Consider the following 13006-nt stretch of genomic DNA (forward strand, 5'->3'; position numbering starts at 1 on the left):
ACATTTTAAATTAGCCTATCATAATGCTATTATTTTTTACGTTTTTAATTATTGTATGAATGCAGACCCATTTCAACATACATATGGATGACTGTTTGGCGGCGTTAAAGCCTTGTTCACACAGGTCTTAATGCTCAAATCAGTTTTTATTTTCAAACCTGTTTTGGAATACTAACTATCCAAACAGCAAGTGAACAAATCAGATTTCTGTTTGTTGTCTAGCCCCCACCTATCCTTTCTTTGGATTGGTGGATACATGTCATTATTGTAACCTTTTTGAATATTTGATGAGGGTTGTTGACATCAACTGCTTGTAATGGAGAGAGATGCTATGCTATTAGCCATATGCCAAGAATATGCATAGCCATCTCGAGACAACTTCTATATAAAGACAGGTTTTCTGCAGAGTTGGGCCTCTCTGAAATCACTCAGAAGTGTATTTTTATTTATTTATCCGTTATTTTACCAGGTACAGTGCCTTGCGAAAGTATTCGGCCCCCTTGAACTTTGCGACCTTTTGCCACATTTCAGGCTTCAAACATAAAGATATAAAACTGTATTTTTTTGTGAAGAATCAACAACAAGTGGGACACAATCATGAAGTGGAACGACATTTTTTGGATATTTCAAACTTTTTTAACAAATCAAAAACTGAAAAATTGGGCGTGCAAAATTATTCAGCCCCCTTAAGTTAATACTTTGTAGCGCCACCTTTTGCTGCGATTACAGCTGTAAGTCGCTTGGGGTATGTCTCTATCAGTTTTGCACATCGAGAGACTGAAATGTTTTCCCATTCCTCCTTGCAAAACAGCTCGAGCTCAGTGAGGTTGGATGGAGAGCATTTGTGAACAGCAGTTTTCAGTTCTTTCCACAGATTCTCGATTGGATTCAGGTCTGGACTTTGACTTGGCCATTCTAACACCTGGAAATGTTTATTTTTGAACCATTCCATTGTAGATTTTGCTTTATGTTTTGGATCATTGTCTTGTTGGAAGACAAATCTCCGTCCCAGTCTCAGGTCTTTTGCAGACTCCATCAGGTTTTCTTCCAGAATGGTCCTGTATTTGGCTCCATCCATCTTCCCATCAATTTTAACCATCTTCCCTGTCCCTGCTGAAGAAAAGCAGGCCCAAACCATGATGCTGCCACCACCATGTTTGACAGTGGGGATGGTGTGTTCAGCTGTGTTGCTTTTACGCCAAACATAATGTTTTGCATTGTTGCCAAAAAGTTCAATTTTGGTTTAATCTGACCAGAGCACCTTCTTCCACATGTTTGGTGTGTCTCCCAGGTGGCTTGTGGCAAACTTTAAACAACACTTTTTATGGATATCTTTAAGAAATGGCTTTCTTCTTGCCACTCTTCCATAAAGGCCAGATTTGTGCAATATACGACTGATTGTTGTCCTATGGACAGAGTCTCCCACCTCAGCTGTAGATCTCTGCAGTTCATCCAGAGTGATCATGGGCCTCTTGGCTGCATCTCTGATCAGTCTTCTCCTTGTATGAGCTGAAAGTTTAGAGGGACGGCCAGGTCTTGGTAGATTTGCAGTGGTCTGATACTCCTTCCATTTCAATATTATCGCTTGCACAGTGCTCCTTTGGATGTTTAAAGCTTGGGAAGTATTTTTGTATCCAAATCCGGCTTTAAACTTCTTCACAACAGTATCTCGGACCTGCCTGGTGTGTTCCTTGTTCCTCATGATGCTCTCTGCGCTTTTAACGGACCTCTGAGACTATCACAGTGCAGGTGCATTTATACGGAGACTTGATTACACACAGGTGGATTGTATTTATCATCATTAGTCATTTAGGTCAACATTGGATCATTCAGAGATCCTCACTGAACTTCTGGAGAGAGTTTGCTGCACTGAAAGTAAAGGGGCTGAATAATTTTGCACGCCAAATTTTTCAGTTTTTGATTTGTTAAAAAAGTTTGAAATATCCAATAAATGTCGTTCCACTTCATGATTGTGTCCCACTTGTTGTTGATTCTTCACAAAAAAATACAGTTTTATATCTTTATGTTTGAAGCCTGAAATGTGGCAAAAGGTCGCAAAGTTCAAGAGGGGCGAATACTTTCGCAAGGCACTGTATATATACAGTATGTGTAAAATACACACTCACACCTCACAACCTTCTTTACCCCGATTATAATTTTTAGTCTCTATTTACCTCTGGTACCTTATGCCTAAATCACACTGACAATGTCATTGCGCAAATAGTACGCAGCATCATCTGGATATGTGTGCAACAAAAGTTTAACATTAACCTTCTGCTACCATTTCTGTCAAGCACTCTATCCATACAGTTAGATGCATACATTCGATAAATCCAACACTTGCGCCACACAGAACGCACTGGAACTGCCTCTGCAACTCAATGCTGCAATTCTGCCAGGCAAACAGAGTGTTCCATTGGAAAGGAATGTACTTCAGGTGTACCAAAGCGCAATGACTCTGTGGGTGTGATTGAGGTGTAACCCAATGCTGCAAGGCAAACACAGCATTCATATAGATGAAGTCGCCATCGTCTAGGACCGATAGGAACGTAGACTGAATAATCTGTTTTCTACTATTTAGTGAGAGGCAGGACCTATTTCTATAGAAGAAGCCCATTTTAACATCAGCTTCTTAACTAACTCATCAATATGTTTTTTTAAAAGACAGCCTATCATCTATCCAGATTCCCAGATATTTGTAAGTAGGGACACAATCAATGGACACCATGGATACCATCTAAAGTACATATGCTTAAATCAAAGTTATTTTTATAAGCTGTAGAGAACAACATATACTTAATTTTACCTGAATTCAATACTAACTTCAGGTCAATAAAGTTTTTCTGTAATACAATGAAGGCAGACTGAAGTTCAGATAGAGCCTGGTCAACCATGGGGGCAATAGCATACGCAACAGTATCATCGGCATGCAAGTGTCTATTACAGTTTTTTTTCTCGATGTTGTTAATGTAAACAGTAAAAAGTACAGGACACAGAATCGACCCCTGCGGTTAGCTGAGAATTGATCAAGGATTATAATATTTTAGCTAGACAAGAAAGTTTAGAAATAGGGTTATAATTATTTAGGTCACAAGGGTCACCACCTTCGTGAAGATGGAGTACATGGGCCGCCTTCTAAATGTTGGGGATAGTACCAGATATAATCGTCAGGTTAAAAATATGGGTTAATGATTCAGCAATCGGGGGCAGAAAGCTGCAGCAAAAATGGATCAAGCGTATCAGCCCCAGTGGATTTTTTTTAACATCCATATTAAGCAAGGCATCTAGCACATCACAGATAGTAAATTGTAGAAATGAAAACAAAGATTCACTGGAAGTTGACAGGTTAACCATTGAGTCAGCTAGAGGCTGGCAGAAGGAAGAGCCCTCGATTGACTGACCAGGGTCAATTAAAGCACCATTTCTCTCAAATAAGAGTCAGACAGAACTTTCTTAGGCAGGGAAGAAGGGAATTTGTACACTTCCGTGCATTTACTGTCTTCCAAAATGTTGTTTATGGACACATCTACAACCAGGAGCTCAAATTTCTTGCGAACAGAGATATTTAAAGATTGGAACGCCATCAAATTAGATTTTTACATGTATGGCCACTCCTCCCCTTTCTGTAATCTGTCACATCTAAATTCATTAGAATCATTTACTTCAATCTCTTCATCAGATACAGAACCATTTAACAATGTTTCAGAGAGAACCAGAATGAGTCCTGTAACCATGTCAATTGTATCCATTTTTAAATCAGATTTCGCACATTTATGTGCATTAGCCCAAGCCCCCTACAATATTTAAAGTCAGAGGGGGCATTCAGCTCATTCCCATAAGAGCATAGGGTCATCTGCAGCTATTTGTTGAGTGAGCTGAGACTTTGCCAAGGTCCATGCCAACCACTTGAGAGCAGAGTAGACTGAGCATTTGACAGACGTCCTTCAAGTCGCTGGATGCAGTGGCTGGGGCGGGAACTGGGAGAGCAGTGTTGGCAGAGCTCTGTCCACCCAGCTGAAACTCCTGCCAAGGGAGTGGAGCTGCTGCAAGAGATCGGAATGGCTGCCAATGCTCTATTCTGAGTGTGCACAGGAGGCCTTGGTGTGGCTCCTGTTGCAGGGTGGGGCTGCCATAGGGGGAAGGAATGTCCCAGGCCTGTCCTGGGGATGGGAGTAGGGAGAGTAACCAAAATTAGCCTGGGAGGGAGGTTGTGGGGGGACTTGAGGAGAGTGGTGTGGAGGGCAGTGTGGCTGGTGAAGCTCCAAACTCTCAGAATATGATGGCTGATGATGTGAATGATACATGGGGTGGACTGCATCATGTGGTGCACTATCCTCAACAGTGTTTTGCCAGACCCTAATGTAGTGGTCGGGGCTGTGTAGAGCTGGGCTGAGTTGAGGTGGGCCTTGTCTGTGTTGTGATGGGCCGGATCTAGTAGAGCTGTGCTGTGATGGGCCGGGTCTGGTTGAGCTGTGTTGTGTTGTGATGGGCCGGGTCTGGATGAGCTGTGCAGTGATTGGCCAGGTCTGGTAGAGATGTGTTGTGATGGGCCGGATCTGGTTGAGCTGTGTTGTGTTGTGATGGGCCGGATCTAGTTGAGCTATGCTAAGACGGGCCTGGTCTGGTAGATCAGTGCTGAGGTGGACCTGGATAGACCACCACCAGATGCAGGTCTAAAGGATTGTTTGATATGTCTCAGGGAGTTGGTGGCTGTTCTGTTGCTCCTGTGGGTTGAGGTGGACTGGCAATCCTTTAACGTCCTGACAAGGTAGGGACTGCCTCTTTGTTAAGGTGTGCATTGTCGGGAAGACAGTCCAGGCTGAGGGTGGGATGGTGGCTCCGTATGGCTCTCCATTGACAAGGTTGATTGACGGTAGGTGAGGGCGGGAGGTCCTGTATAAACACAAACTCAATTACTTGACAACTTCCTTCACGACAGCTCTGCGCTGCTCAGCGAAGCACAAGAAGTATGAATGCCCTGAATTCTGCAGAGGCCATATCACCATAAATGCTGCACGGCCAATGCAGGACATTGGATTGAACATGCAGCGCCTTTCACACCTCGATCACACCTACAGCATTACGTTATTGCGCAAAAGGGTACGACACATTATCTGGATGCATGTGCAACAAAAGTTCAAAATTCACCTTCTGCTACCATTTCTGTCAAGTCGTCTATGTATACAATCTGATGCATACGTTCGATAAATCAAATGTATACACCACAGAGAACACACAGCAACTGCTTCTGCAAAGCAATGCTGCAATGCAAACGCAGCGTTCCATTAGAAATCAATGTACTTCTGGTGTACCAAAACCCACTGACACTGCCGGTGTGATCGAGGTGTTAGGTTCCCTAAGTGACGTTTTGCATGTAAAAGTTTAATGATTGAGTTGATATGAAAATAACCAAAAGTATGTGGACACCTGCTCGGCTGGGACAACCATCTCTGCAGCACTCCAACAAACAGGCCTTTATGGTAGAGTGGCCAGACAGAAGCCACTCCTATGTAAAAGGTACATGACAGCTGTCATGACAAATACCTTTCTCCCCTTTCTCTCTCTGCTCTACAGAATGGACTCTTGGAAAGCCCTTTGTTAACATATAGAGAGTATGGTAACATAAAAAGGTTGGGAACGGAGTACTATTTCGATAATCCAACCAGTTGAAAGTATCTGTTAGTACTTAAAAAATATGATGTCAGATCAGTTATCGTCGGAGACATTATTACTGATGATAGGACGACATAAATTGTATCTTGGAAAGTCTACACATTCTAGTTATCAGATTCACATGGAATTGTTGTGCAATTTAAATGTTTGAATATAAAACTATTTGTGAAAAAATGATAAGTTATTTTATCTTTCAAAATGAGAGAATTGTTTTCATAAGTAAAATATGCTCACTCAGTGGCCACACCCACGTGAATAGGCATTGGTTGGAAATGATGAACCAGTGGCCTAGGAAAGGACGGACAATCTCTTCAGAATGACAGGGTACTACAACGTAACCGTTCTACGACACGACGACAGACTACAACGTATCCGCCCAGAAATATTCTTCAAAGGACAAGGGAGAGTTTTGCTGGGCAGGTAGACTGGCAGACACCTGTATCTTTGTAGTGACTGGGTGTATTGATACACCATCCAAAGTGTAAATAATAACTTCACCATTCTCAAAGGGACAGTCAATGTCTGCTTTTTTGCAAAACCTCCCTGGTCTTTGTGGTTGAATCTGTGTTTGAAATTCACTGCTCGAGTGAGGGACCTTACATATGCGAGGGGTACAGAGATGACGTAATCATTCAAAAATCATGTTAAAACACTATTGCACACAGAGTGAGTCCACTTATGTGACTTGTTAAGCAAATGTTTACTAAGGAACTTTAGGCTTGCCATAACAAAGGGGTTGAATACTTATTAACTGAAGACATTTCAGCTTTTCATTTTTAATTAATTTGTAAAGATTTCTGAACATAATTCCACTTTGAAATCATGGGGTATTGTGTTTAGGCCATTGAGACAAAATCTAAATGTAATCCAATTCAGGCTGTAACACAACAAAATGTGGAAAAAGCCAAGGGTTGTGAATAGTTTCTGAAGGTATCGTACACAAGGCTCAAACATACATTTAAATATCTGTAATTTACATACACGTAAATACATGTACATTTTAAAATAATGTATTTGTCAGTATTGACTCTCTGTTGGTGGCTTGAAAAACGTCTGAAAAACGTGGTCTCGACTCCAGATCATATATCTGTATTGTTTGATTCTTGTTTGTTTTGCTTTTTCAAGCACTGTAATGAACAGCTCTATAGAAGTTGAGTAAATTATTATTATATTATATCATTTTTCATATGGGAAAATAGTATTTGAGTCACTTCAATCTGCCAGTGTGAACAAGGCTTTAGACAGGCAGCCCAATTCTCATATTTTTTTCTCTAATTAGTCTTTTGACCAATCAGATCAGCTCTGAAAAACATCTGATATGAAAAGATCAATTACTGAAAAAAAGATCAGAATTGGGATGCCTGTGTGAACGCAGCTTTAGTTTTTTCTCCTCAAGAGGTGCAGTTGTGGGCGGAGCTAAATACCAATTATACTCGATGGCACACCTGTGTGCATTGTTTCTACAACAGCTTGCAGGGGAGGTTGGCAAACGAAGCACCCTCTTCCATCAATAGAACTGTCATAATTTTTCAGGATGGAGTCTGCAGCCGAGACCAGCACTGCAGGAGTTTCAGTAAAAGATGACCTTTCAGAAAAATGTCAGAAGTTATTTCTTGAGTTCTTGGAGGAGTAAGTTGTTTGGATGAGCCCAATAATAGTGCTTAATACGAGTGATAATCAATACGTAAACTCACCCCTCACTTTTACACACAGGTTTCAGGACACAAACGGGGAGATTTTGTATCAACCAGATGCTGAGGAGCTCATTCGACCAGAGAGAAACACACTGACTGTAAACTTCACCAACATTGAGCACTTCAATCAGCAACTAGCTACCACTATTCAGGAGGAGTATTACAGGTAATTGAAATTCTAATTTGGTAGGCCTGGCCAAAAAAACTCATTCTAATTCTCCACTGAACCAGCAAGTTACTAAACATTTTAAAATGTTTTCCAATCAATCCACGAAGGGAATACATTTGATGTTTCATTTTCACACACCAGATGGATACAGTGAAATGTGGTGTTTTACAGTATCTTCCATAGTAGTGTGCCCCTGGAGCAAATTAAGATTAAGTGCCTTGGTCAAGGGCGCACTGACACAATTTTCCCCTTGTTGGCTCAGTTATTTGAACCAGTGACCCTTTCAGTTGCAGGCCCAACACTAACCACTAGGCTACCTGCTACTTGTCCATGTTTTGTCATCCCCAGGGTATACCCATTCCTATGCAGAGCAGTGCGTTACTTTGCAAGAGATCATGGTAACATGCCAGTAGCCAAAGAGTTCTATGTGGCCTTCTCTGACTTTCCATCAAGACAAAAGTAATGATCAAACTACTGAACCAGATCTCTCTGAATACATGACATTATTACTTACCTTAAGTGTTAAGTTGACTGTATTGTCCCTTGACAGGATCCGAGAGCTCTCCACGGCCCGGATTGGGTCCCTACTGCGTATCAGTGGCCAGGTGGTGAGGACACACCCAGTGCACCCTGAGCTGGTCAGTGGTACCTTCCTGTGTCTGGAATGCCAGTCCGTTATGAAAGATGTTGAGCAGCAGTTTAAATACACCCTGCCCAACATTTGTAAGAACCCAGTCTGTGCCAATCGACGTCACTTCATGCTGGACCCCAACAAGTCCCGTTTTGTGGACTTTCAGAAGGTACGAAGAGGCTGGACTGCATGAGTCCACCAGGCCAGATTGACCCTCCAGCAGACAAGGAAACCATAGCATGATATATCAGGGCTCTAATTGTGTATGCATGGGTGTTCATATAGGTGCGTATCCAGGAGACCCAGGCGGAGCTGCCTCGTGGCTCCATCCCCCGCAGTGTGGAGGTGATCCTGAGGGCAGAGGCTGTGGAGATGGCTCAGGCAGGGGACCGTTGTGACTTCACCGGCACACTGATCGTCGTACCAGATGTTGCTGCCCTGGCTGTGTCAGGTGAGGAACTTCCCTCCACACACCATGCCTTTTCATACACACAAGATGGCTTTCTGAGGGTTAAAGTCATACCTGACCCTGAATAAAAAAAAACATTGCGATGGTGCATAATAGTAACATTCTCCCCTGTACTTTCTCCATGTATGCACTGCAGGCACCAGGGCAGAGACCAGCAGCAGAGTGACTGGGGGGAGGCAGGGCTTTGATGCAGATGGGATCCAGGGACTGAAGGCTCTAGGTGTCAGGGATCTGTCCTACAGACTGGCCTTCCTAGCCTGCTACGTGGCCCCCACTAACCCTCAGGTTTGTCCATTAGTTAAAAATTGATTTAGATTTATTTAAAATGTATTTAACATGGGAAGGTGCCTCTAGCGAGGGAGATGGATCTAGAGACTATGTATTGTAAACCACAAACTGTGTTCCTGTGTGTAGTTTGGTGGTAAAGATCTACGACAGGAAGACCAGACTGCAGAGAGTGTGAAGAACCAGATGACTGTTCAGGAGTGGGAGAAAGTGTTTGAGATGAGTCAGGACAAGAACCTCTACCACAACCTCTGCACCAGCCTCTTCCCCACTATCCATGGTGTGGAAATTGAATAGATTTGTCATGTAAACTGTTAAAACATCTGTTTTGAAATGCACTGCCTAACCTGAGAAAATATTTCAGGGAATAATGAGATCAAGCGTGGAATCCTATTGATGCTCTTTGGCGGTGTTGGCAAGACGACCATGGAGGGCACATCTCTGAGGGGGGATATTAATGTTTGCATCGTTGGGGACCCCAGTACCTCCAAGAGCCAGTTCCTAAAGTAAATCACCAAGCACTATCCTATTTGTATAACCTACATATGTTGTATTTGAAATTTAACTCAAACCAGTTTGAAAAATAAAAAGCTTTAACAGAAGCATTTTGAGTTGTTTACTAGTGTTGCACAGCCTGTGTTGCTAGTCTCTGGAGGTCTCATTATTCCTCATAGCAATGTAGCCTACTACATGATGGAAGCAGGAGTGGTGTGGATGTTTTGAGGGTAAAGGTTGGTGTTTAACTCTGATGGATGTGTGTGGTATGCCCTACTTCAGACACGTGGAGGACTTTGCGCCCAGGGCAGTCTACACCAGTGGGAAAGCCAGCAGCGCGGCCGGGTTGACGGCAGCTGTAGTGAAAGATGAGGAGTCCCATGAGTTTGTCATCGAGGCTGGGGCCCTCATGTTGGCAGATAACGTAAGCATTGTGTTCTAGTACGGGACAGTCATCTTATGCGTTTCAGTTCGTTCATATGTCCTCTGGGGGGCACTGTGCGCTTTGATCTAACTTTGTCCTGTTATCAACATCCACAGGGAGTCTGTTGCATTGATGAGTTTGACAAGATGGACCTGAAAGACCAGGTAGCTATTCACGAGGCCATGGAACAGCAGACCATCTCCATCACTAAGGCTGGTGTGAAGGTATGCTATGTGGGAATAGTGCTGTAGCTGTACACAATTTATTTCTTATAATTCCGCAATACTTATTACTACTCAGTGCAGAGGGAGTATCAGTGGTTTGAGTTGTGAGCTGTTTGACTGTGTTGTGTTCAGGCCACTCTGAATGCTCGCACCTCCATCCTGGCGGCTGCTAACCCCATCGACGGGAGATACAACCGCTCTAAGTCTCTGAAACAGAACGTCAACATGTCAGCACCCATCATGTCCAGATTTGACCTCTTCTTCATTCTGATTGATGAGTGCAATGAGGTAAGAGAGAAAATGGAGGGTTTCACTAACTTTTTCAACTCCTACAGTAAGCCCATATTGAATGGAAATGTATGTTTTGGAAACTTGACACATTTTGCATTTTCACCTTTGTCTTGTGGTCTAGGTGACAGATTATGCCATAGCCAGGCGTATCGTAGACCTGCACTTTAGAAACATGGAGTCTGTGGAGCGAGTCTACGCCACTGATGAGATACAGAGATACATACTGTTTGCTCGGCAGTTTAAACCAAAGGTTATAATTTCCCTATGTTTGTGTTCCTTGTGTTGGGCTGCTTAGATTTATATTTATTTATTTTACCTTTAACTAGGCAAGTCAGTTAAGAACAAATTCTTATTTTCAATGACAGCCTAGGAACAGTGGGTTAACTGCCTGTTCAGGGGCAGAACGACAGATTTGTACCTTGTCAGCTCGGGTGTTTGAACTTTCAACCTTCCGGTTACTAGTCCAACACTCTAACCACTAGGCTACCCTGCCGCCCAGATGCAGCGTTCAGTAAGACCTACCTACCGTAACATGCTTTTTGTTCCCTGTCGTTGGTGTGGTGCACTTTGACCCCAGATCACAGCAGAGGCAAAAGAGTTTGTGGTGGACCAGTACAAGCGCCTGCGTCAGCGGGACAGCAGCGGCAGCACCAAGTCAGCCTGGCGTATCACCGTCAGGCAGCTAGAGAGCATGCTCCGACTATCTGAGGGCATGGCCAGGCTCTACTGCTCAGATGAGGTTGGTCAGACACCTACTACTGAAGTATACATCCCTATATGTATAGGCCCCTATACATTGTAGAATAAAACTGTATTTTTGTCTTCATTACTTGTTAAAGCTAATAATTATGGTTGTTTGTGTAACAGAGGTGGTTCAGCAATTTTGCTCATGTAATGAATAAGCTTGCCTGATATCTGAAGTTAAATTGACTGTACAACACATTTTCACCCTTTAAGTTGACTTATTTAAAGGTGCATCCCAAACACGTTAAGGAGGCCTTCCGGCTATTGAATAAGTCTGTCATCCGCGTCGACTCCCCAGATATCAACTTCGACCAGGAACAAGACAATGGGGAAATGAATGGTAAGAAACGGTCACTTTCACCTTTGTGAAATAATATATTTATTGAAAGTGATACACGTATACATTAAATTGCCACCCTCACTCTCCAGATCATAGTGACATGATTGGCACTAATCGCAATCATGCAGAGGAGGCTATGGACACAGAGCATGGGGCAGGCAGACCTGAGAAGACCAGCACTGCCAAGCCTGCCCTCAAGATGACCTTTGCTGAGTACAAAAGGGTCTCCAACCTCATTGTTTTTCACATGCAGAAGATGGAAGATAGTAAGAGCTTAAAGGGGCCATCTACAGTTGAAACAATAACAAAGCTCCTGCCACTGTTTTGGTAAAAAGCTGAGGGATGGGGCTGGAGAAATGTAACCACTCTCGGAATTCATAGAAATAACTATGGATGCAAGGACTGACCGACCAAGATTAAGAAGAAATTATATATAGATAGAAAAAATATAGATTAACAATGTTTGAGGATATAGTGTTTGTCTACTCCAATATATTACAAATATTGGAGTAAAACAAGCTTATATTTTGGGTTCTTATGTGGTGACATGGAATTAAGCTCATGAGGTTATATACTTCAAAAATCAATGTGTGTGTATCAAAAAATAGATGTAGCAACTGCAGATTCACCCTTTTAACAAACTGCAACGTTACTTTGCAAAGTTTTTGTCATGAATTCAAAAAGATACTAGTTTTTCCAAGGTGTAACAAATGTTTCATTCTTAGTTGATGAGTCCTCACTGAAGATGAGCGAGCTGATTAACTGGTACCTGAAAGAAATGGAGAGTGAGATAGAGTCAGAAGCTGAGCTGGTTGCCAAGAAGAATCTTATAGAGAAAGTGCTTCACAGACTAATCCATTATGTAAGTAAAGCCTTGGAAACAAGACACACCAAGACCATCAAATATTTGACTGTTTGAAGAACATTTCTGATTTTGATCTGACAACAAAAGTGTTTTGTAAAATTGGTGAGTGACATGCTCTGTATTGTGTTCATTATAGGACCACATTATCATAGAGTTAACGAAGACTGGGCTGAAGAAAGTTGGTGATGAGGGAGAGGAACCTGTCATCGAAGAGGACCCCTTCTTAGTGGTCAACCCCAATTACATCCTGGAAGATTAGGTAGGGTCCACCTCAGCCATAGATATTGTGGAAGTAATTGAACTCGGGCTTATCTGTAAGGAATTTGTGATTGCAGCTACAGTAGCCTACTGTCAACTTGTTTTGCTGGCATGTTGCTATTGACTATCAATGTACTGTCTCTAAAAAAAACACTGAACACTTGTCATACTGATCATGTCTATGCATTTCAATAAATATATATTTTTTGCAGTGCGTGGTGCTCACTAAATGGTGCACTTTCCCCTATCATTGTACTGGTGGCCCAGAGTTCAGGCCAATGGTTCATGCTCATGTCAGTGGGACATTTAGGGGAGCGGTTTTATTATATGCAAGAATATTAGCATTTTTGCCATATGAATTGCCATTGGTTCTAAAGAAATATTACTACAAAATTATATTTTCTTATACACTGAATAACATTATTTTTGTATTTATTTTTTTAG

General features: G+C 42.4%; 1 protein-coding gene across 2 annotated transcripts; it reads left to right on the forward strand.

The window, feature by feature from the left end:
* Positions 1–7111: 7111 nt before the first annotated feature.
* Positions 7112–12776, forward strand: mcm6l (MCM6 minichromosome maintenance deficient 6, like). Of its 2 annotated transcripts, none has more exons than XM_036985998.1 (17): positions 7112–7302; positions 7387–7533; positions 7885–7995; positions 8087–8336; positions 8453–8618; positions 8773–8921; positions 9051–9201; positions 9286–9427; positions 9699–9840; positions 9957–10064; positions 10197–10352; positions 10477–10605; positions 10933–11094; positions 11313–11439; positions 11529–11705; positions 12165–12301; positions 12441–12776. In XM_036985998.1, the coding sequence occupies exons 1-17, from the start codon at positions 7208–7210 to the stop codon at positions 12561–12563; spliced, it is 2472 nt and encodes an 823-aa protein (XP_036841893.1). In that variant the 5' UTR covers positions 7112–7207; the 3' UTR covers positions 12564–12776. The 2 variants fall into 2 exon arrangements, with proteins under 2 accessions (XP_036841893.1, XP_021469048.1); XM_021613373.2 differs by having other exon boundaries at positions 11328–11439.
* The last annotated feature ends 230 nt before the right edge of the window (positions 12777–13006 follow it).

The sequence above is a fragment of the Oncorhynchus mykiss genome, chromosome 8 (genome assembly GCF_013265735.2).
Source record: "Oncorhynchus mykiss isolate Arlee chromosome 8, USDA_OmykA_1.1, whole genome shotgun sequence".
NCBI classification, from domain to species: domain Eukaryota; kingdom Metazoa; phylum Chordata; class Actinopteri; order Salmoniformes; family Salmonidae; genus Oncorhynchus; species Oncorhynchus mykiss.